The sequence below is a fragment of the Trypanosoma melophagium genome (assembly GCF_022059095.1).
Source record: "Trypanosoma melophagium isolate St. Kilda chromosome Unknown ctg26segment0, whole genome shotgun sequence".
Lineage (NCBI taxonomy): Eukaryota > Euglenozoa > Kinetoplastea > Trypanosomatida > Trypanosomatidae > Trypanosoma > Trypanosoma melophagium.
In genome coordinates this window covers 649,204-672,850 of record NW_027125157.1, presented here as the reverse complement: position 1 = coordinate 672,850, position 23,647 = coordinate 649,204, and the positions used below count along the sequence as shown (strand labels likewise).

Sequence of the window (23,647 nt, the reverse complement as noted above, 5' to 3'; positions counted from 1 at the left end):
TTCTTTCTGATGGGTCTCTTTCTATTCTGCTATCTTTTTTTTTGCTGTTATTTATTTCCTACCTTATCTCTTTTTCACGTTAATGACCTTTGATGCTAGAAGTCCCATAGTCTGCCACGCCTTAACTGGCTAAGAATAGAGAGAGTGACAGACAGACTTTGTTAGCGGGGTAATGGCACACGTTGACCAGTTGCTGGAGGAATACCTGCGTGTTATCAACACCAAAGATGATGAGATCCATGGACTCATTCGGGGCCTTGAGGAGCATCGTTGTGAGTTAAAAAAGCGAGAGGACACATACAAAGCGGATGTGCTGAATACACAACAGAAACTACAAAGAGCACATAAACAAATTAAGAAGATGGATGAAAGACATGAGAAGGATGAGACAGATATCAATAGACTTGTGAACCACAATGAGTCCATGAAAGGGCAACTTCAGTTAATGCAACAAAAGCTAGATGAGGCGACGAAAATGATGGAAGACCACCGACAAGAGCATGCTCGAGTACTGGAACAGGTGCGTCGACAACACATTGTGGAAGTTCAATCCCTCAGAAATGAGTGCGATGAGTTAAAGAGAGAACAAAAGAATGTATGGAACGAACGTGAGACAGCTCGAAAGGCAGTTGAAGCATGTGATTCAAGGGAGAAGCAGTTACTTGCGAAAGAGGTAGCTGATGTAGAGCTAAGAAAGTCTTTGGAGGACATGCGACTTCAGATGCAGTCCATGATTCCAAAACAAGTTCACACTGATGCTATTGCGCAGTGTGAGGAGTCTATACGTGCTTTGAAACAAAAAGCCACAGAGGAAGCGAATAGCCTAAAGGCAGATTTATCAAGAATTAAAAAAAGTGCTGGTAAATACCGAACTCAACTTGATGAACTCAGAATATTGCATGAACAGTTAGAGAAGAAATACACAGAAGTTTCCCATGAAGGGGAAGAGGCACGTCAAAGACTTGATGTAGAGCGAGAAGCGAGTAAAAAACTCCTTGCTTCCAAAGAGAAGGAAATTGAAGTTGCTCATGAATTAACTGAGAAGGTCACAGCAAAACTGGACGCTGCAATGGAACAAGTTCGACTAAATCAAGTGAAAGTACAAGCCACAGAATACCAGTTGAGAGAAAAGACAGAAATTCTCGAACAAGAGCGTAGGCGTAGTAAACAAGAGTGTGAGAAGTTGTCTTTACAGTTAAATAACGTGCAGTCTGATGTGGCGGAGCAGCAGCGCGAAGCGGAGCGACTACAGAGGCGACTTGAAGAAGGTGTAGCGGAATTGAAGGAATCGCATGTGTCTCTCGCAAGTGTTAAGGAGGCGTCACTGCGAGAAAGTGCGGAGTTAAGGGAGAAAATAGCGCTACTCACAGCTGAGCGAGATCGAGTTAAGGAAGATCGTGATCGTATCGTATTTGAACTGAAGGATGCCCAACATCAGCTAAGCATGCTACGAGAGAGATTGGCAGAAGATAAGAAAACACTTTGTGCCAAGATTGATGCTGCAAACGTCAATATCGAGAGGATGAAAGACCAGCTAAAGGACAAGGAACATCATCAGGAAACAATGTTAGCTGTCCAGGAAAAACGTTTGCAAGAGGTTGCATGGGCTCACAAGAATGAGGTGAATGAATGTAAAAGAGCATTGGAGAGTGAAGTCAATGACCTCCGTCAGAGACTAGAGTCTACCACTGCAAGACTCACAGAGGAGGTTTCTAATAATAAGTTGAAACAACGCGAATTACAGACTTCAGAAGAAGCTCTTCGGAACATTCGTCAAGAATGTGAACGATGCGTAGCTGAAGCCCGTGAGAACTTGAGATTGTTAGAGGAAACAAGACGTGAGACATTAACACTACGAGAGACAGTAACCAAACAAAAGCAGTTACTTGATACTGCTTCAGAAATAGAAGCACGGCTACGACGGTCTGTGAGTCAGTTAGAAAGTGAACGGGCAGAAGATACTAGACGATCTGAATCACTTATGCGAACCCTAACAGAGGCTAAAGAAGAACTTGCATCAAAACAGAAAGAAACACTTGAATTGAAGCATGAACTTAAGAAGGCAATTGATGAAAATTCCAAGAAAGAATTGGCGAATCTAAAAAAGAAGTTATGTGAGTCTCAAGAGAGTGTAGAACAGCTACGACAGGAAGGTGTAGAGATGCGACGGGAGCGAGATCGTCAGTTATCGTCTTTTGAAAAATTACAGGAACAGAAGGAGATGACCGAGAGGGAACTTCGAGAATGTAATGAGAAACTTCAACGTGTAAGTGCAGAACTACAATTAAAGGCTGAGGAATCTACCCAGATTGCCAGACACGCGAAAGAAGTTGAGGATTTGGCCAAACGAAGCTGTGAAGAACTAGAACGTGAACTTTCCCGACGTGATGCTGTCATAGAATCCTTACAGCATGAACTTCCACGTTTGGGGGATGAACGTGCAAAAGTGGCAGTACTTGAGGAGCGTCTCAGTCACAAGACCGATTTGAATCGTCTAGAAGCGGATGGTTTACGTGATCGTATTACTTTACTAGAGAAGGACCTTGAAGCCCGTGAGGAACAACTAAGAAGGCAATTAAGTGAGATGGAAGTATTGGGAGATCGGAACCGTTCGTTACAGGACCGAGTGGAGGAAATGGAAGAACTGCTTACACAAAAGGAAAAAAAGCATGCAATGCGAAAGGAAGCACTGCGTAAGGCACTAGAGCAAGTTGATGCTGCTGCGGAAAGAAAAACAGAGGCAGAAAAGAATTTGACAAGGATGAAAAAATTATGTGAACAAGACGTTGAAGTGTATAAGGCTAAGGTAGAAGAACTACAAGAAGAGTTACAAAAGACGCGTAAGGCTCATGAAACCGCAGAGGCGCATCTCTCATTGCGGGAACAAGAGTTAGGAGAAGTGAAAAGACTTTCTGGTATTAGTCAAGGTATGTTGGAGGAACAGCTGGAACGGGTAAAGCAGCAGCAGAGTGCTCAGTTTATCAAAAAGAGAGAGGAATTGCATGAGGCAATTAACCGATTAGATATGTTAAACCGCCAATTAGAAGAAACAAGAGAAGCACTTAGTGTATCAGAGGAGGCAAAAAAAGAGGCACTAGAGTATGCGGGAAACGCTCAGCGTCGAGTATCTAATTTTTATTGTCGTTTGGTTACAAATTTTGCGGAAGATGCTATGTTAACAAAAGAAATGTTTGGCGACTTTGCAATCACCATCGCATCGCGTGCATTCCATCAATTAGGTCGGGTCACTCACAATGGATGGGAGATTGCTGCCTCTTACAAGCAAAACTGCAGTGAACAACTGCAGCAACAACAGATAAAGATGCGTCGTGAGATGGATGAACTGAAACGTATTCACAAGGAAGAAATGCAGGCGGTTGTGGATGATCGTAATAAAGAACTTTCCAAGATTGCCTTACAGCATGGCGCTGACATTGCACAACTGCGACAAGAGATTGTTGACGCGACGGCACGCGCCTCCCGCGACACGGACGCCGCACTGAAAGACTACCGCCGCAAAGAGGAACAGTTCCACCGCGACAAGACAGAGTTGGAGTGCGCCAAGTTGGAGATTGCCCACCACGAGGATCAAATATCGGCGTTGAAGGAACAACTTCGTAGCTTCGAGCAGCGCGCAGGGGCGGCGCGCAGCCACAATGAGACGGAACTGCGAACGGCGCTGCGGGCAAAAGAAACACTGCAGGTCCAGTTGGAGGAAACACGACGGCAGGTGCAGTTACTACAACAGCAACTCAACGCCGCACGACAGGGGGCGCAGCAGACGGGGCACACAGCGGCAGCGCAGCAAAGTCGATTAGAAGAGCGCGTCGCAGAACTCACAAAAACAGTGAACGGACTTGAAGTGGAGAAACGGCGATTGGAGCGGCAGGCACGTAATGATGAGAAGAAGATTGCTGTATTAGAGAAGGAGCTCGCGGAGGTACGCAAGCGGGAGGCGGAACTTTCAAGTCAACTGCAGGCACGCAAGGCGGAGAACTCAGCGCTGAAGGAGCGGTGTGCAAATCTTGAATCTCTAAAAAATATTAGTGAGGTCACCCTTGCAGAAACACGATTACGTGAAAAAGATCTTCTAGAAAAAATGGAAGAGATGCGTAGTGCACAACAGCTTATGCAGCTTTGCTTTGATAAACAGCAGGAACAGCTGGAAGTGGGCCGGCGCATGCACGAACAAGATGTGAATCGTAGTGGTTTTTACTACAAGGATGGTCGCTGAAGTTGTCTCATGTGATTTTTATTTACCCCCTCTTTTTTTTTTTTCATCTTCTGATGGGGTGTTTCACTTTTATACATTCTTGGCGTCAGTTTTACGCAAGCAAGCGTGTATATGCATACGTGCATATATATATATATATATATATATATATATATATATTTGTTATTTATTTATAGAAGAATTAGAAACGAAGGATGCTGTACACTTCTTTTCGTTTCTGCGTATTAGCTATACAATTCAGAGTTATTAGAGTCTGGTATCCAACCTCTTTTTTCTTTGTTTTCTATATTTTTATTTCTTCAGTTGTTTTTTCTTTATTCCGTTAACATAATGGATATGTGGTTTCTTTTTTCTTTTTTAATTTATTTTTTTCCAGCCGCCCTGTGACAAGCAGAGTAGTAGTGGTAGTACAAAAATGGATGAAATGCGTGATGGGATTAGTTATGCCTGGAAAGGGGCGATGCGTGGGGCGAAAAAGGGTTACAAAATGACAAAGAGTGTACTGCGCAGTATTCCCGTTGATCGGCTTCGTGTGCCGGGTGCCAGTAGTGTGCGGAAGAGCAGTAGTGCACTGCGACGTCTATTTCAACTGCGATATGGGGCAGAAATTAATAACGAACACGGTGAACGCATTGCGGCGGCGGAGGTAAGTGATGTGGAGTCGGAAGAAGAAGAGGCTCTAACAGAAGAGCAGGTCCACGAGCGTGTGGAAAAGAAATTCTTCGACAAATCATACGATGCCATGAAGTATGAAATTACACACATGGAGGTTGTGCTCGACAATAGTGATGATGTACAACAGCAACAACAACGGCAGCTAACAGAAGCGGCCATACGAGAGTTGCGGCAAAAGTGTGATGTTGTGAGCGCTACACTTAAAAAAAGGGTATTAGCAAATCGCAAAGGTTTCGTTAATGGTGTAGAAGAAATTCGTCTTATTAACGATAGATTATTGGAGACATCAAGCGATTGTAAAAAAGGCAGAAATTTTATCCGAAAAGCGAAAAATGGAGCAGCAGAACAAATGAAGATATTAGTTTATCATCGTAGGCGTAGTAACTGTGCGGCAACACTTTCACTTCTTACTGCAATGCGAGATCTCTGTTGGAAGCGTAATCAGTTATTGACGCTTTTGGAAGGTGGTAAACTTATTGAGGCAGCAGATCTCCTACGTCTACAAGGTGATATTGAACACGAAGATAGAATCAAGAAGTTATTTTGCATGTCTAATATCATAGATGAATGGAAAAATTATCGTGATAATAAAAATTTACTGCAAAAGTCTCAAGAAGCTGCATTGCACGAATGTCTAACAGCAAAGTTTATTCCATCTAAATATCGAAATGCCTTTGAGGCATCAAATATTTTAGGAACTGTTGATCATATTCCTAGTCTTATAGCACAAACATTATGGCAGTCAGCGGTGTATATCTTAACAAAGTCACTTATAGAAGTATCACATGTAAAAGATGAAGAGGCTTGTATAGCTGATATCGCTGCAGCAATTGATCCTGACCATTTAATGCTTTGTTTATGTCAAATGTCAGCTAAGATGATGGATTTTTTATTTTTATTCGCTACAGTGCGAAAAATACATGATGATGATAGTCGTTTGGATCATCATCCATTAGCCCCATTACACGCTGCAACAATACAGGAAATTAATCATGTAGGTCAAAAACTTGGACATGACCTTGTAGAAAAAATTACCCTTGTATTGGAGAAATCACGCTTTGAATTTGTTGATGTTGAGCGAGTTCTACATATATATTTTGTAGTGAGTATGCTTATTGAGGCGATATCTGTATTAGGTCTTGAAAAGAGCGATCAGTCAAATGCCCGAGCACAGATAAAAACATCTCTAGTTAAATATATTACACATCAGTTTCAAGAACCTAAAGCTGCTCAAATATTAAACTTTATGGCAGATGATGCCTGGGTTGTTGACGATATGAGTGCACTGGATATGCAAGTTGTAGTTCCAATTCATCCAGAAACATATAGGCGTACCGTAAAGGAAGTTAAAGCATACATTGCAGAGGCTTCGATTGAGTCCCCAGGTAGTCGTGAAAACCCTTTCTATACGGCTCAAATGCTTGTATTACAGGATACTGCACGTACAGTAAAGACAGAGTCATTCCGTGAGGAAATTGCCCGCCGTGGGGTATATGATGTTTCATCACTTTTAACTCCATCCGCAGTTGCACTAGCTAATGTACTGCTAGAATATGTGGCAAGAATAGTAGCTCGATTTGCACCACTTGCAGCGGAAACAGTTGCTTGGGCAGAAGATCTTATTTCTCTATACCTTTACACAGTGGCTGATAACTTTGTTTCTATTTCAAGAACAGTACGTCTTGAAAATCAGGGTGATTTTAGTGAGGCAACCCAAATAATGCTTGCCGAGATGCGTATAGCAGCAGAAAGGACTGCCCGACAAAATACCACTTCTGCTGCAGTATCCTTTAATGGAAGTGTCTCTGTATTAACTTCAGAAGATGATATATCAGGGCGTTTTCCTCCTCGTGTTTGGGGACGTATACGTGGGGTTATTGCAAGTGAAGCACATCAATACGCTATTGTTAACCGAACTGTAGCTGGACAATCTTGTATAACGTTAGTTTATCTTCTTGAAGCAATGGTATATTCTGTTGCCCCATTATTACCTTCTATGACGGTGGATCAGTGGATTCAGCGGTGCAATAAATTGAAAGCAGTGTCAGAGGAATTGTTACATGTTGGTCTTCATCGATTGTGTTTGGCAATCTTTCCAATGGAAAACATTCTCCAGAGTATTAGCAAACTAAGAGGTAATGAAAAGGAAGTTCAAGCTAGTTCCTATGTTAAACAGTTAGTAGAGGATATGACTACTCTCAATGCAAAACGTCAAGTTATGCCAACTCCTGATTTAGAGCGACTTCTTTTAAGACATTTTATATTTTCTGTACAAACAACCCTATTAAAGGAATATACCAAGTTAGCTAAAAAGAAGCTTACAGATGCTCTTATTATGCAGATATCAGTAGACGTACAGAGTTTTCAGCAGCTAGTGGGGTCGAAATTTGGGAAAGCAGTCTTTGTACTACCAGATTATGTGACTAGTGTAATAAAGGCCGGTTTTGTTGAAGGAAAGGAGGAACGTTTAGAGTGGGTGAGAACGCGTCACGCGCCTTACTCTGCAGCTGATCTGGTACAGTGGTTCTCCGCCGGTGATCGTACCATGAAGGCGCAGTTAGAGGAACTTCTAGAACAGTTACATCATAAAGATGCAATTCCTATCGTGGCTTTCCGCTAATTAAAAAAGAAGAAAAAACATGGACGTTTCATAGCGTTATTTTTAGTTAGTAAAATGTATAAATATATATTTATTATATTATTTGTTTCTCTGTCTCTGAAGAGGGTGGTGTGTGAACAAAGACGTATGAGGTACCTGGACGAACGTGAAGATGAAATGATGATTGTTGCGTTATCAATTTTTTTTTTTTTGCGGTCTTCTTCCCTCTCTTCATTTCTTGCACTCTCGGTTCTCCCTGTGTTTATTAATAATAATAATAATAATAATTATTATTATTATTATTATTATTATTATTATTATTATTATTATTATTATTATTATTATTATTACTTGTCCTTTCTCTTTTGTTATCTCTCTATTTCCCTCACTATCTATCTGTGTAGGGGAAAGCGAGTAGGAATGAAGAGCGTCTTTGTGGCCTCCACGATGGTGGCGGCGGCGAGTTGGGCGTACGTGCGGCACATGCAACTCCCCGCCGGCCCCACTCGTCTGCATTGGGGGGCGCAGGTCTTTGGGCACCGCGGCTGCCGCGGCGTGCCGGGCGTGCCAGAGAACACACTCGATGCCTTCAAGTACGCACTCTCCCGCGGTGCCGCAGGAATTGAGGTCGACGTGCGGCTCACAAAAGACAACGAACTCGCCGTCTTCCACGACGTTACGTGCAATGGTCACTTGAAGAGAGTGGCGCCCACAAGGCGCATTGATGAGCTTACGCTACTAGAGCTTAAGAATCTTCCATTTTTAGTGGACCCAACAGGACAGATACGACTACCAACGCTAGAAGAGTCATTACTTTTCTGTAGGGAGAACAATCTCAAAATGCTCATTGAAATTAAGGAAATGCGGCGTCCACGACTCTGTGCAGATAAAGTACTAGAGTTGTATCGTCGTTACCCAGATTATATGTATGAACAAACGACAGTTATTGCGTTAAGCCCATCAATTTTATATTATGTACGTCAACGGGATCGAAATGTGGCAGTGGGACAAATTCATTCAGGCCGAGTTTTACGTTCCTGGATTTCCTCAGGGGCAGAGGATATACCATGGTTCGTCCGAGTTTGCCCCGGTTTTTTTGACCGAGTACTGAATTATGTTCAAGAAAGCATAAATCCTTGGGTTTCTGGAGTCTCAATGGTATGCCCATGCTATGAATTATTCTCTGAAACATATAAACGCCGATGGCACACACGAAAGGTTAGTGTGGCCCTTTGGGGTTTCACGGATCCCGCACAGTGTACCCGCGAAATGCGAGTCCCTGGTGTACTTATCGAATGTGATGATCACCATGAAGAATTCACAACACCCAAGCAACCTCCAAATTTTGACATATTTGGTGACAGGGTCCGTGAACGGGAAAAAGAGGAAGAAGAGCAAAGACGTCGACTAAAGTTAGGTTCTGAGTGAGTAAAGAAATCTCATACAAGTGAATGGTGCGGTGGTCAGAGAGGGGGACTGCTGCATTTTTCTTTTTCGACAAACTGTATTGCCTTCTCCTTTTACATCGGGATTCATACGTCCATATATATATATATATATATATATATATATATATATATATTTGTATGTCTGTGAGTGTGCGTGCGTGAATCTGATTTCAAACAAAAAACAAAAGAAAGAAAGAAAGCAATTTTGGCGGTATTTGTGTCTTGCATAGTCCCAGTTTCAGAGTCGAGCGTACACACGATAACATGCAACTGCTTCAATGATTGTGCAGCAATGCTATGTCGCCGCACCTAAAGGAAAAAATAATATAATTTTGCTTTAAACGTACAGGGTAATAGTCCCCTGGTGGTGTGGCATATTCATTTTTTTTTTTCTTTGTTCCCTTTTTTGTTATCTCTTATTTACTCGCTAGGTACAGTAACATATTTGTGTATAGTATAGCAAGCAAAATGGGTGTGTCTTCGTCGAAAAAGTACCCTCATTCCGGTGACCCCGTCGTTTTACCATCTGTTTCCCGAATGACAGATATCACTAGTGACGCACACTGCAGTGGTTTATCGGGAATGCGGTCCCTGAATGGCGTTGGACCAGCGTATGGGTTCTTATACGAGTGGCAAGCGGGTCTACCGGATATACGCTTCGTAGGTGAGGTCCCAGAAAACGATATAGTTTCTGATGGTGAAACTGAGGGTGTCGCATGGGATCGCTCTGTTGGCAGCTATGACTATTGGGCGAATGACGAGGGTGAAAGTATACATTATGTCTCTGCCATGGGACTCAAAACACCAAGTCATTCCATTGTACTAAGAAAAGAAAAGGATTGGAATCGTAATGGGTGTTTCTGCTAAGCATCGTTTGTGATATATATATATTGATGCCTATACTTCTGTTTGTAGATTGGTGTTTTCATTGACACTATCCACAATATCTTCCCTACGCCTTGGTCCCTATCGAGTGTACTCCTACACGTGGAAGGACCCCTCTTCTTCAGAGAGACTGTCCCTCTTTCTTTCTTTCTTCTTGACTGTGTGTTTGTGTGGGCGCCCGAATTGCAATCTATGACTTGGTGGACGGTACGCATGCTTCTGACTGAGTCTCTCCTTTTGTATGTATGCATGAGGATTAATAGGTGGTTATATATTATTCTGTATACTCTTGCATGTGTAAAGATAGAAGGGAATATTTTGCTTGTTTTCGCCCTCCTTTTTTTTTCGTTTATCCTTCTCTTGGTTTCTAAGATATATTTCCAAGGGGAAATATAAGTTTTTGTGTGGGGGGAAAAATGAAATAACTCATTTATTTTAATGTTGCAATGTTTTTATTTTATTTTCTTCTTCCTTCTTTGGCTTCTTAATTTCTTCATTGTTTTCTTTTTGTTTCTTTTTGTCCATTCCTTTTCTCCTTCTTTCCTTTTCCACTATTGGAATTATCCCCACATTTGAACTAGTTATTAGGATTTATTGGGTTTTTTTTTTCTTTTTTTTCTTCTTCATCCTCTTGCGTGTAATGGACTCACGCGATGACATGGCATCTACCGCATCGCGGGACACACTGCACCGCACTTTATATCTACGTCGGGAATACGCCCTTGTGTCGAAGTGCGGGGAGTTTGGAGATATTCTGCTGGTCCCGCCCCGTGACGACTGCGATGAGTGCCAGCAAAACTGGTGGTGTGGACTGCTGAGTGTGTTGCGGTTCCCATCGCCGTGGTACCGCGGGGTCTTCCCATTCCGCGTGTATTTCCCGCCAAAATATCCGTTTGAGGCCCCAACCGTCCGCATGGAGGCGCCCCTCAAGAGCCACCCGCTGCTGCTGGAGGACTGCGAGGGGGGGAGGTCTGTGGTGCCCTTCGACAATGTCTACATTGGACTGGACCCCATGCGGGTGTCGGTGATGGCTCGGCTGCTCCACCACGTGCGATCGCTATTTTACCCCGCCGAGTGGCCGGCCGTCGTGCATGTGAATAAAGCACTCGCCCGCTACGATGTGGAGCGGCGTAGTGCCACACAAGAAGTAGTGCTGGGCAAACCATACGTGGACTATCTCTCACGAGAGGCGATTGCATTCTTTACAAACTCGGATTATCTTGAAAGTAGTGAAACTTGCGTGGACGCGTCAGGGTGTCCAGAGGAGGAGTGGGAAAAACGGTTCTCACTGTGGCTTGGTCGAACCTGGCTTCCATCTGTGAGAATCTTACAGTGAAGTAGAGAAAATATATTCCTCCAATGCTAGCTAAAAATCTTTGACTTGATTTCTTTGATAATGCTCTATTTCTTCTTCCTCCGTTTGTCTTTGAACAGCAGTTGTACTTGTGGTTCATGCATCATGTCTCCTTTCCTTGTTTGTTTGTTTTTTACCATTTTGCTTGTCATTCTCGTTATATATTTCTCTCTTTCTTGCATATGGGTAATGTGAGTCAGGAAAATCCGATAAAAGAAAAAAACCACGAACGCAAACCCACATCAACGTTTTTCTTTTTCTTTTTTTTTTTTCTTTCTCTCTTTCTCTCCCTATATTTCTCTATTTATGTATATCTCTTTAATGTATGTATGTAGGAAATGACATCGGCCTCATCGAGCTGCAGTGCGTCATCGCGACTGCAAAAAGAGTTCATGGAACTCATGATGAACCCCGCCGACGGCATCTCCGCCTTTCCGCAAAATGACAATCTCTTTCATTGGATCGGTACTGTGCAGGGTGTCACACACACACCATACGAAGGACTCGAATTCCGTCTCTCTATTGAGTTTCCATCGAACTACCCATTTGAGGCTCCTCTTGTGCGGTTTCTCACCCCGTGCTTTCATCCAAATGTCGACACTCACGGTGCCATTTGTCTTGATATCCTAAAGGACAACTGGAGTGCAGTGTACACTGTCTCAAAGATTCTGCTCTCTATACAGAATCTGCTTGACAATCCAAATAATCAGTCACCACTCAACAATCGTGCTGCAATGATGTGGCCAAATAAGGAAGAGTATCGTCGTGAGGTGCTTCAGGTCCATAAGGAAGCAAAGCGAAATACGTGCTGAGGAAGAGGTGTAAATACCTCCGAGGCAGGAGTAAATTCGGAGAAGAAAAGAAAAAAAAAGAAAGAAAGACAAGAGACTTTTCCAATTGCGTGTAATACGAAAAAAAGAAGTGTCTGTGTATATGTGTCTGCTGATAGAGTGTAACAGGTGAAAGCGAAAAGGAATAGAAAGGAAAAAAGGAAGAAAAAGTAAAAGGAAAATTTGGGCTGTATTTAGTTCTCTACCTAAATGTTTTTTTTTTAATTTTTGCGTCCATGTGTGTGAAGTAAAAAAAAAGGGAACAAGACTTGGCGTTGGCGCCAAGCTATAAACTGCAGCGTTATATTTCTAATTTTTTACTTTGTTTGAGAATTTCATTCTTGGTCCTGTACAATGTTAGAAGATCCCATTACGTTTACGTTGGGCAAGCAGCTTCTTGTGAAATCATTCTGCCCCGAGAACGGGAGCTAGTTCTTTTTCTTTTCGCTCTCGCTTTTTTGTTTTTTCCAGTTATTATTCGTGTTAGATTGTTCACTTTTTTTTGTTGTTTTTCTTGTTTTTGTGCTGCTTTTTGTGTGGCTATTATATCTGTTGTTGTTATTCCTGTTACTCATTAGCCTGTGATTATGCGACCGATCTGTGTTCCTTTCTTGTTTTCTTTCTTATTTTGTTTGCTTCTCACATATATACACCTAAACACACACTACGTTCCACACAAACCAATTCTTAAAAAAAAAAACAGAAGTAAATAAGTATATAAAAGTTATATTTCTTTCTTTTTTTTTCTGTTACTCCGTATAACTGGCTGACCACACAAAACACACAAATATGGAAAAACTACAGAGAGAGCGTGATAGACTCCTTCTCTACGCTTTGCAGAACCCACCACCGCATGTGACTGTTGTGTTACCGCCTCGATCAAAACCATTGTCGGAACTTGATTTATCGCAAATGGAATCGCCACTCTCTCTTTACGCAAGTGCATCTGCAAATAACCCTTTGACAATTAAAGTGCACGGAACACCGCCGACACTGACGATAAGCGAAGGTAGATCCGCCAGTAACGGCAATGACACGGACCACTGCAGTAGTGGTACTGGTGGCGCTGGAAATAAGGTGAAACAAACAAGTGTAGAAAGGTTTTCAAGTTTTCTAGCAAATTTAATTCGAAACGTACAAATACCAACTAACTCTAGAGAGGCTTCTGTAGAGTCTTCCAAGGAGGTAGTTGGTGATTTCTTTTACCCAGCAGAGAAACATATAGGAAATCATAGGGGAGAACAGGCAACTCCTAATACTAGTTTAAGAGGCAGTTTGTCTATATGTACTACAGAAAAACTCAGACATCGTAATCCTTTACCAATCGAAGGATTGCATGAGTTTACAGTTGCTGATTATATTGCTCCATACTTGACAAATGATGATTGCCCTGCACGTGATCCTCTAAGATTTCCTGATCCTCCGTCCATTGAGTTATGTCCTGTGATTGAAAATGACTTGCTTACCGAATTTGGAGAAAATGATGATAAACAAAATCTTCTAGTTTATGAACACCTACTGCTTGGTGCTGATCTTTTTATTGGAGTACACGGTCAACGTTATGAAAAGGAAATGCGTCGTGGATTTCAAAAGGCCTTTGATATAAGTGAGGAGCAACATCTTCGTAGTATTCAAAGCCTTATGGAAATTACAGCAGATCGAAGTGATATACCTATATCTATTGATACTAGTACTATTCAACGTTTAGTTGATACAAGTAGTGATAAAGAATTTGTACAACGAAATGAAAAAATATTACGTGTGTGCCGCAAACATCCTGATAACCCAGGTGGGCACGAATATCCATTGGTATTACGTGCTTTCATCTATGCAGGGGCGTTGTGTCCGCTCTACAGGATTGACACAAATTGTGTGGGAGAAGCTTTACTACAAGAAGAACAAGTGAGCCACACACTTACTGCATTGCGAAGAAAACTCGGTATATCAAGTAGTCTTGATCCATTTTGTCGCCTGCATGCCCGTCTCCTTTCAATAGATGAAAAGGTTGAATTAGATCGACAACGTGCTTTTCTTAAAGAGATTGCAAAGGCAGTAAACGCGTTGTCAAGATCAACACAATCGCTTGGAAAAGTACCTCTTACGCCAGATACTAAATATAAATTATATGTCCTTCAAGAGATATTTGAACTCTGTTGCGCTCCAATGACACTTATTAGTGCCATTAACTCTGAACACACTCTTATTTGTATATCGGCACTATTTTTGGAATCCTGTGTATCCTTACCTTCGGAGTTTCTATCAGCATATGTTCGAGTGGACGGACGTCAAGTGTTGCCACCAACAAGTTCAGTAGATGATTTTTTAATTGCATTCCTTATGATTTTTGTAGTTTGCTGTATTTTACGAAGTTTTAGTAGTCCCAAATTTCGAATTAACTGTGTTGAACCACCGCAGCAACTATTAGATACCCTGATAAGTGTAGGGGACAGAGCCCGTGCATATTGTGAATTACTTTCGCATAGTGTTCAACATGCCGTAGTTCTTACATTACCTGGTATGTCACTTGCTGCATCACATGTTATTGCACAACACTGGGCGAAGGCTATACGTGGTGATAAAACGCCTGAAGATTTCGTTGAAGGTACAAATGCTCTGCTTGCCTTTCTAGCTAAGTTCTCTTCCCCTGGTGTAGAAAATGATAAAGAGATGAGTCGTGCTTTACTTTCAAGCACACGTCGCTATTTATCATGGATTGCTCCATTAATTGAAAGGTACGATTATACTGTGAGAGAACGAGTGCAACAGAAACTACGTAAAGTAAAACTAAACCTTCAAGATGTTGTGCACTTTACACGTGATACTCAGATTCTTGTGAATGCTTTGGTAGAGGAGATTGTAACACCTATGCCATCTCCACTTTTGTCTTGGGCAAAAGAATTGGTTTTTCAACGGCTGTCCTATGTATCAGATTGTATAAATGATACTGCTGGACTAATAAAAGGTGGTTTTATGCGTCCTGATATTCTTAACGAGGGAATTGCACAACATAGTGGTTATATACAAGAGTATAAAACAATACTTGAAATTGGTGACAAAATGTCCATACCTCCCCCGTCATTAGATGATATTACATTACGTTTGAATACTTTATTTGTTTTGAAGAGTGGATGGAAGCGATTCCTTGCATTCACTAAAGAAGATTATCGAGTGGTGCGTGGAGTTACAGGAGTACCGGCTATTTCCTTTGAAAATGTTGTCAGGTCTAGTGGAGAGCACCTTACGGAAATAATGTTTACTCTTTGTGAATTTGCTGCTGTCGCTATAATTCGAGGGGAAATTGGATCTCTCCTTTTTGAAAAATTTATGAAAACAGATATGCGCCTTTTTCGAAACTTAAAAACAGATAAAATTCCAATGGCAGAGCGTCGTCATTTTCCCAGAGAATTCCCTGATGTTACTATGAAATTTATTTTACTAAAGTTAGAAAGCTCTTTGGTTGTATTTACCGAACATCTTACTGACTCCGCCATAGTAAGAGAAGTACGCACGAGAGCTCTGCTACACTTCGTTGCGGCCCTATTTTATGTCTACCTTGAGGGATCACAAGATCGTTTCTTTTGCCCAGAAGAGGGAGAGTCCATTCTGGAGGATTTAGGCAGTGTAGATGCTTTTATTCTCAGCTTCCAGTCAAGTGGAGATCAGAAGTATCGCCCCATTGCACATGTCCGGGAGTTGCTGCATAACCTGAGACAAATTGTTCGGTATTGTTTTTCACAGACAACTTCAGTTCTCATAGACGGTGGAGAGGGAGTTCCACCCTTTGCGCAGCTTCCAGAAACCTCCGGTACTTCTCCGTGGTGTAAATATATTGTTCGGCGCGTACTTGAACACCGAAAGGATAGAACACGTAGGGTTTCTTTTATTACTGCTAATTTTTGGCGAAGAGAAGAAGTATAATCATTTTTTTTTTTTTTTGCAGATTTAAACTGGACAGGGAAGTGAAAAACAAATGAAAAGAATTTGACCGCACGGCGGACGGTTTTTTTTTTCTCCTTATTTAATTTATTCCCTTCCCTCCGGATTTCTGTAGTATAATACATTGCTTGATTTTTATTTTTGCTGTTTGCTTGCTTGCGCATTCTATGATAATAAAATACCATCCAAATTTCAACATTTAAAATATGGGTTTGTATATGATCATTTTTTTTTTTTTTCTGCTCTGGGTGTAGAGTTCCGCTCCGCTTTTTTTTTTGTACATATGACCACTATGTCTTGTTTCTCTTAAATATATAATTTGTTGTTGTTTCCTGTTTTTCCTCTTGTTATGCTTACTCTCACTCCTCAATTACTGTTCTGTTTTTTTTTGCTTTTTCTTCTTTCCCGTTTCTTTGCTGTTTTTTTTTCTCCCCAATTTCTGGTGTGATAATAATAATAATAATAATAGTAAGTAAAGTTTATTATTTGTACCAAAAGATAATGCGTCGGACCCTAACTTCGCTTGCGGGAATCAGCGGTTTCGCGGTGTACACCCCGCCGTGCCGTGTTGCGCTGCAGGACTGGTGTATGTGGACCGGCAACGACTGGAAGAAAGTGTCGAATGTCGTTGGGGATTCCTTCCGCATTACAACCCATAACGAAAACGCATACACGATGGCCGCCTCTGCCGTCCTGCGACTTGTGCTGAACTACGAGATCGACCCCGCCCGGGTTGGTTTTCTCGGACTCGGCACGGAGAGCAGCACCGACAACTCCGCCGGCTCCATCATTGTGCGGGGAATGGTCGACAAAGCCCTGCGAGAACTCGGCCTGCCGCGGCTCTCCCGCCACTGTGAGGTGCCGGAGTTCAAACACGCCTGCCTCGGCGGGGTCTACGCGTTGAAAAGTGCCCTGCGATACGCCGAACTCGACGGCGGCGATGATCGCATCGCTATTGTTGTCGCCTCCGACGTGGCCGAATACGCCCTCGGCTCCACCGGCGAACAGACACAAGGCGCAGGGGCCGTCGCTATGCTCGTCGAGAAGACACCGCGTCTGGTAGAGTTAAATACAAAGTGCTCCGGATCCGCTTCAGACTATCGGGGACCGGACTTTCGCAAACCATTTAAACGTCACTTTATTAAAGAGTATGGAAGTACCACAGAACATGGTAAGATTCCTGATTTTCCAGTCTTCTCAGGTCCCTACAGCACTATGGTGTACCTGGATGAAGTAACTATGGCCGTGGAAAATATGATGACTAAACTTAAACAAAGTCCTGGTGAGTATTATAACTCTGTTTCCGCGCTCTTCTTTCATCGTCCATACAATATGATGCCAATTCAGGCTATGTCTTTCCTCTATGCCCGTGGTCTGGCTCGTGCTACTTCAGAACATCACAAGAAGTACTTTGAGCAGCTCTGTGCCACAGCAAAGGTTGATCCTGCCGTGGTTCAAAAAGAACTTGATGTGGTTCCAGATTATTTTGGTATGATTGAATCCGGTGGTGAGCCCAAGGATGTGTTTGGTGCCACGAACAAAGTTGCCAAGGCTGTACGTGCTGATAAGGAGTTCTCTACACTCCTTCGTACAAAGATGAGCCTTGGTAGTCCGGCAATGGCAAACTTTGGTAATTTATACACTGCATCACTTCCATGCTGGATCGCCGCCGGTTTTGAGGAGGCGTACAATAAGAAAATTGAACTCACAGGACACCCAATGGTAATGGTTGGATATGGCTCTGGTGACGCAAGTGAGGCGATTCCAATGGTTCCAGTAAATGGATGGGAGAAGGCCGCATCAAAGGTGAATGTTGCCGCAGCGCTGCAAAATCCTGTGAATTTAACAAAAGAACAGTACGAGGGACTGCACAAGGGATCACTTAAGGATGACCTCGCTGCTGACAGACGCCAGAAGGAATTTATTGTGGGTCATGTTGGAAGCCGTAACGAGGCGGCATTTCAAGATATCGGTATTGAATATTACCAATTCGTGAAGTAAGGGATTTGAAGAAGATGTAGAAGAGAAATAATAAAAAAGAAATGGGGTGTAGGGAGAAAAAAAAACAATGGGCAAAGGGGTAGAGATTAGAGAAGAAGAGAAAAAACAAACAAACAAAGAGATGGTGGGCAAAGATATACAGGTATTGCCAGAGAGGTATTTAATCTGCAGATGTAAGTAGAAATAATTAATGTTTCACTTCCTTTATTCATCTACCGCATTTGCTGCTATCAATATTTCCATGACTACTTTTATTGTCTTTTATTATTATTATTATTATTATTATTATTATTATTATTATTATTATTATTATTATTATTATTATTACAAAAAAAAATCATATTCAGTGACGTCACTAGTATCAATACCATTATAACCACTATTTTAACGGCATTAGACGTTTATATTTAAATATGTGACCGTTTAAGTAGAAAAAGTGGAAAAAAATAAGGTAATAGGTAACGGGACATTTCGAAATGAGGCCCTTCACGAAAGGCGTGCTCGAACATCGACATGTGCTCAGTCAAGACGTCATTGAAGGAACAAAATCCAAGAGACCTTACCAATTTCCCCCTCCCCCATATATATTTATATATATTTGGTTGATTGCGGTATTCTATTCTTTTCTATTGGCAAGGCCCCGCCAAGCAAAACATATATAATTATGAACTTGAATCAACACTCCGTTTTTTTTTTCTTTTACTTTTTTACTGCCATTTTCTCTTAATACGAATGGTTTATATTTATTTTTTTTCTTTTTACCTTGTTTTTGTTTGCATTTTTATCTATACGTAAAGTTGCCATTGGGGTCTTAGTTGCTGCTGCCTCAGTAGAAGGGGGAGGCGTATAATGTGGTGGCGAAGGGGCTGTGAAGCAAATGACGATGAGATAATCAAACAAGAAGCGGAAAAGGCTATGGCAGCAATATTTACCCCTTCACATTCTGGAGTGAAAAAAGTTTTCGACACAGACAGTGACACTTCACGTAGATCTGAGTTGCACCTCGTAACAGAGGCAGATCCGGTGTTTTCGACCAAAGTAACATCTGTTGAGAAGAAAACAGAGAATGTTATGGACGTTCCTCCGGAAGTACGTAAAGAAAGTGAAGAATTGTTAACTTTGCAGGCGTTACCGCCCTCTCCTATTGTTGGGTACACTCTACAAGAAGAAGGACTTGTGGATGAACTTGTGAAACCGCCAAGAACCCTTTCCGTAGTTGAATTAAAGTCTCTCATACTTGAGCTATCCTCCATTGAACAGCAGGCGAGGTATACAGTGGATGTACAACTACCGCAACAGGTGCACAATAGGGGACGACGTGGCTTGGAGCTCCTTGTTAATCCCGCTCTCTATATAGCTGGTTTCTACCTGATGTTATGGAAAGCACCACGTTTGTACTATAATGCATCACCGCGGGGTAGTACTCTTTTTACGCGACTTTTCGCACTATTGCGATGGCACTTGCCTGAAGTGGAAAAGGAAAGACTGGCACGCAAACATCGCCGAATTTTTCAGGCAACAAATGCGCAAGTCACATTATCGTTTATATCTGGTTGTTTTTTAACAACAGTGGCTTTTTTCACACATCCATCCTCTGATGTTATCGATTCTGGTCCTGATGTGGAAATTGGGAAGCAATCAGTTGGATTTCAGCAACATTCTGAGGCTGCTTTGCGTTGGTTGTGGTATGTGTACTATCACCATCCAGCTTACCGCAATTGGGCGAAAGAGACACGACCGACCATTTTGCGTGGTACTTATATGAAATAAGGGAGTTAGCTCTCTTGGAACTGTTGAAAAGAAAAGTTTCGATTACTGTGTTATCATTATTATTTTTTATTATTACTATTATTGTATATACATGTGTGTGTGTGTAATATTAGTACAAATATTATATATATATATATATATATATATATATATTTATTTATTTATTTATTTATTTATTTATTTATTTATTTATTTATTTATTTATTTATTTATAATATATTTATATGGTTGTATGGATGTAGTATAGGTTTTATACTACAATACCTGACTTATCTCTTCCCTATCTCTCTTTATCTGTCTGTTACTAATATATATATATATATACGCAGGTGACACTCGCCAGGGGAGTACAAGGAATAAGAAGGGAGAAAGGAAGGTAGGGTGTGAAGAATCGCGTGGTGTGCAATGGCGTTGCGTGGAACACCGGGGTTTAGTGAAGAGTTGTTCACCGTCATGCTCGAATCATGCAGCCCGACGCGGTCACACGTAGAGGCACTCACACACGCCGTGCTCCGTCACCTCCCGCGGGCTGCAGATGCGTGGGCAGCACTACGCAAAGCACTCGTCCGCCAGCAGGAGTTAGAGTCTGACGAAAACAAGGCACTTTGGTATGTGCTTGACTCGCTGATGAAGCACGCCCCACACGTTTTTGTACCTCTCGTGGCCCCAAGACTGTATGACTACGTTGTACAGCAAATGCCGTGGCATCTTGTGGGTGTTGTGTCATCTCTTGGAAGTGGGGCCTTGTGGTGCGATGCGATGATTCGCACATGGGAAGGGGTTTTGCCGCCGCATCTTTTTCGTAGTATAAAGTCCTTTGTTGTGCAATTGCGTAGTGGTAAGGAATTGGCGAATGCGATGAACCTGAAGGGTGATGGCAGTAACAAAAACGACGATGACGTTCAGTTTGTTGATCCACCGGCAACGCGTGAAAATATGCAACAACTGCGGGAAACTTGGGAAGTGTTTAAATCATTCGCAGCAGAGGGAGTGACTGAGGTGAGGGATACAGTGGTAACAACAACAGCAATAACAACAACAACAACAGGAGAGAGAGGAGTAACGAAGAGAGAAGTAGCAGAGGCTACAAAAGAGTCAAATACGTCATACCTTGTAAAGGTAAAGCAGGAACCCGGAACTTATACGAATATAAAGCTTGAGAGTAAGGTACAGAATCCCAATAGCGATGATGATGATAGTGATGTGGAGTATATGCCAGAGTTCGTGAGGGGAGCCCAGCACCGTGAGTTACCTTCATTGGCACCTGATGGTGGTGTACCGCAACGGGCCCGTCGTGCAGCCAGGCGTCGGCCGCGTGAGGAAGAATGAGGAAAAACGGTTTTTGTATACATTTGTCTTTGCCTGTGTCTGCGTCCGTGTGTGTGTGTATGTATGTGTATTTCGTTTCTGATTCAGCTATTTTACTCTTTTTCTTTGTGTAAGTATGTGAAAATAGTTTTGATTCATTTGGTTGTGTACCTTGTACTGTTTATTCTTAATAATGTTCGTGATAATATTGGATATTGTTCTCATTTGTTCTTCTCATAAAGGAAAGGAAAGGAAAGCGAGTCACTAGGGAGCTTTATACACTAACTTTTCTATATTTAAATATATAGAAAAATACATATATTTTCTTTTAGGGAGGTAAAAGGCTTATTCTTAACACGCCCGTTGCCTTTTCCTTCCTTTTTATCAGGTTTTAGCAGTTTGCCGCAGAAAAAAAAAAGTAAAACAAAGAGAGCAGCCGGTTTCTAAGTCAGCTTACTCTTTCAATACCGTTTACCGATCTCCTCTTTGGCGAAAGAAAAAAAAAATAAGGGACACAACGAAAGTGAAAGGAAAAGACGATAGATTTTCCCATTGAAGAAAAAAAAGAGAGTGAGTGAGAAAGAAGGTAAAAAGTAAAAGTAAAGAAATATGCTTTTTTCTACTTTTTCCTTGCGGTGGCGTAGTGTAGACTGCGTCGGTGATATTCCACCTGGAAGAATAGGTCACACATTGTGTGTTAATGCAGCAGAAGACAAGGTGTTTCTCTATGGAGGTGTCAATGACAAGAATGAAAGCATCTCTAACTATCTTGATGACCTCTACGCCTTTGATGTGCATGAAAAAAGATGGACAGAAATAAAAATGTCAGGAGATCTGCAGTCTTCCAGAGCGTTTCATACTGCAGTTTATTACGAGGGGAGAACATATGTATTTGGGGGTTGTAATGGTCGTGGGCGGTTTAACAAATTGTTTGCCATTAGTGAGGATGGGACATGTGAACAAATTAATACCCTATCCCAAGCACCATCCACCCGATACTGTCATAGTGCTGTGCTGTTTGAGAAGAAAATGTACATCTTCGCAGGCAAATGTGGAGGAAGAAACAGCAACAAACGTCTAAGTGATCTTCACACCTACGATTTTGAAACGAATACTTGGGATACGTGTCCGCAGAGAGGAGATACTCCATCTCCACGATCTGCTCATGCCGCCTTCACGTGTGGACGTAATATGATAATGTTTGGTGGACGAAACTCAATCGGTGAGTGTTGTGAGGATATGTACTCATACAGCTACGACACTGGCATATGGCGCAAAATTGATCTCCCTAATGGTGGTTCGTTGTTTGGACGAGCACGAAACAGTGTCGTGGTGCACCACGGCCGCGTAGTGGTCTTTGGCGGCTGGAATGGCAAAAAGAAATTAAATGATCTCTTCACATATCTTGTGGATTCCAACACTATTGAGACTGTGCAGGACCCGGGCGATAGATGCCCATCGCGGCGAGAGTGCCACGTGGCGGTTGTCTGCAAAAACACAATGCTTGTCTTTGGCGGCCGCTTCCGCGGTGAATTTATGAGTGACACGGCGGAACTCGACTTGGGCCCCAAGTCGTTAAAGCAAATATGCCGCGACTGGATTCTCGAGAGCGGTTTCAGAGAGTCGTACCCAACACGCACTGGACAGCTGTTGCCGCTGCGGCTGCAGCAGTTCATTGAGAACTCCCGCATGTTAACATGCAAAGAACAGAAAGTCGAACCGCATACACCGCTTCATGATAGCAACGTGCCGAATGAGGCACTCTCATCCGACAGCAATTCACAGCATGAGTGAACCGAAGTAAAGATTCTTTTTTTTTTTTTTTGTACTCTGGAGAGTAGAGGAAGGAAAAATAAAGGGGAGGGGGAGGGAGAAGCATGACTATTTAATTTTTTTTAAGTTATCAAAACAGGAATCAGGAGAAAAAAAAACGAGGAAAAATATATTTCATTCTGGGAAATGCCTTGAGTATTTTGAGAAGGGCGTGAGGGGAGGAGAAGCCGCGTCTCTACCCTATGTCTCCTCAGAGGAAGCAACCTTAAAAAGAGGGGGGGGGGAACTGATATAGAGGATGTGTGGTTGGCAGATAGGTGGTGAGGAAAAGCAAGTAAAAACAAAAAGTAAAACACGGGTAAAAAAAAAAAAAAAGAGGGGATACGATGATATCAGCGACACTAGAAAGAAAATAAAAAGGAGAAAGTCCCCCATAGCCAGCGTATGGCCCCAGCCATACGTGGCCTTCTTTTTTTTCGTGTTGTTGTGTTTCTGTCCACTCTTTTCATGATTATTTTCTCACTTTTTATTACCTCGACTGCGTGTCCCATTCATACATTCCCTGTGACTATAGTAGGGGTTGGAGACTGGAGAAGAAGAGTAAGGATACAAAGCGAAAAGGTAAAGTAAGGTGAAAATAAAATGGAGTATATATATAGATATATATAATAGGGAGGAAAAAAAATGTGTCTGTGTGTGTGTGTTTTTTTTTATATATATATTTTATTCTCAAAGTGAAAGTGCGTACTGTGAAAAGTACACTGCTACATAAGGAAGGGATGATAGTGGTGGTGATTCTCTGGAGAAGCTCTGTTTAAGGAGAGAACAGAGAGC

At 42.0% G+C, this 23,647-nt stretch overlaps 11 protein-coding genes across 11 annotated transcripts; all 11 read left to right on the top strand.

Annotated features, from left to right (window-relative positions):
• Nucleotides 1–172: 172 nt before the first annotated feature.
• LSM04_002163 (uncharacterized protein) lies at nt 173–4,234 on the top strand (the record flags this gene model as incomplete). Its single annotated transcript, XM_067338158.1, has 1 exon — nt 173–4,234. One exon carries the CDS (start codon nt 173–175, stop codon nt 4,232–4,234), a length of 4,062 nt encoding a protein of 1,353 aa, XP_067190673.1.
• A 415-nt stretch (nt 4,235–4,649) lies between these two features.
• LSM04_009600 (Vacuolar protein sorting-associated protein 54) lies at nt 4,650–7,529 on the top strand (the record flags this gene model as incomplete). The annotated part of the gene is made up of 1 exon (XM_067338157.1): nt 4,650–7,529. One exon carries the CDS (start codon nt 4,650–4,652, stop codon nt 7,527–7,529), a length of 2,880 nt encoding a protein of 959 aa, XP_067190915.1.
• Nucleotides 7,530–7,928: 399 nt separating this feature from the next.
• Nucleotides 7,929–8,936, top strand: LSM04_004420 (Glycerophosphodiester phosphodiesterase domain; the record flags this gene model as incomplete). Its single annotated transcript, XM_067338156.1, has 1 exon — nt 7,929–8,936. One exon carries the CDS (start codon nt 7,929–7,931, stop codon nt 8,934–8,936), a length of 1,008 nt encoding a protein of 335 aa, XP_067190751.1.
• A 488-nt stretch (nt 8,937–9,424) lies between these two features.
• Nucleotides 9,425–9,823, top strand: LSM04_008348 (uncharacterized protein; the record flags this gene model as incomplete). Its single annotated transcript, XM_067338155.1, has 1 exon — nt 9,425–9,823. One exon carries the CDS (start codon nt 9,425–9,427, stop codon nt 9,821–9,823), a length of 399 nt encoding a protein of 132 aa, XP_067190871.1.
• A 658-nt stretch (nt 9,824–10,481) lies between these two features.
• LSM04_003246 (Ubiquitin-conjugating enzyme E2) lies at nt 10,482–11,177 on the top strand (the record flags this gene model as incomplete). The annotated part of the gene is made up of 1 exon (XM_067338154.1): nt 10,482–11,177. The coding sequence occupies one exon, from the start codon at nt 10,482–10,484 to the stop codon at nt 11,175–11,177; it is 696 nt and encodes a 231-aa protein (XP_067190711.1).
• A 356-nt stretch (nt 11,178–11,533) lies between these two features.
• On the top strand, nt 11,534–12,007 carry LSM04_006994 (Ubiquitin-conjugating enzyme E2; the record flags this gene model as incomplete). The annotated part of the gene is made up of 1 exon (XM_067338153.1): nt 11,534–12,007. The coding sequence occupies one exon, from the start codon at nt 11,534–11,536 to the stop codon at nt 12,005–12,007; it is 474 nt and encodes a 157-aa protein (XP_067190830.1).
• Nucleotides 12,008–12,814: 807 nt separating this feature from the next.
• On the top strand, nt 12,815–15,943 carry LSM04_001764 (uncharacterized protein; the record flags this gene model as incomplete). The annotated part of the gene is made up of 1 exon (XM_067338152.1): nt 12,815–15,943. One exon carries the CDS (start codon nt 12,815–12,817, stop codon nt 15,941–15,943), a length of 3,129 nt encoding a protein of 1,042 aa, XP_067190650.1.
• A 519-nt stretch (nt 15,944–16,462) lies between these two features.
• On the top strand, nt 16,463–17,962 carry LSM04_001035 (Hydroxymethylglutaryl-coenzyme A synthase; the record flags this gene model as incomplete). The annotated part of the gene is made up of 1 exon (XM_067338151.1): nt 16,463–17,962. One exon carries the CDS (start codon nt 16,463–16,465, stop codon nt 17,960–17,962), a length of 1,500 nt encoding a protein of 499 aa, XP_067190621.1.
• Nucleotides 17,963–18,811: 849 nt separating this feature from the next.
• LSM04_005836 (uncharacterized protein) lies at nt 18,812–19,732 on the top strand (the record flags this gene model as incomplete). The annotated part of the gene is made up of 1 exon (XM_067338150.1): nt 18,812–19,732. The coding sequence occupies one exon, from the start codon at nt 18,812–18,814 to the stop codon at nt 19,730–19,732; it is 921 nt and encodes a 306-aa protein (XP_067190803.1).
• Nucleotides 19,733–20,137: 405 nt separating this feature from the next.
• On the top strand, nt 20,138–21,061 carry LSM04_003148 (uncharacterized protein; the record flags this gene model as incomplete). Its single annotated transcript, XM_067338147.1, has 1 exon — nt 20,138–21,061. One exon carries the CDS (start codon nt 20,138–20,140, stop codon nt 21,059–21,061), a length of 924 nt encoding a protein of 307 aa, XP_067190707.1.
• Nucleotides 21,062–21,649: 588 nt separating this feature from the next.
• LSM04_002520 (uncharacterized protein) lies at nt 21,650–22,834 on the top strand (the record flags this gene model as incomplete). The annotated part of the gene is made up of 1 exon (XM_067338146.1): nt 21,650–22,834. One exon carries the CDS (start codon nt 21,650–21,652, stop codon nt 22,832–22,834), a length of 1,185 nt encoding a protein of 394 aa, XP_067190679.1.
• Between the last annotated feature and the right edge of the window lie 813 nt (nt 22,835–23,647).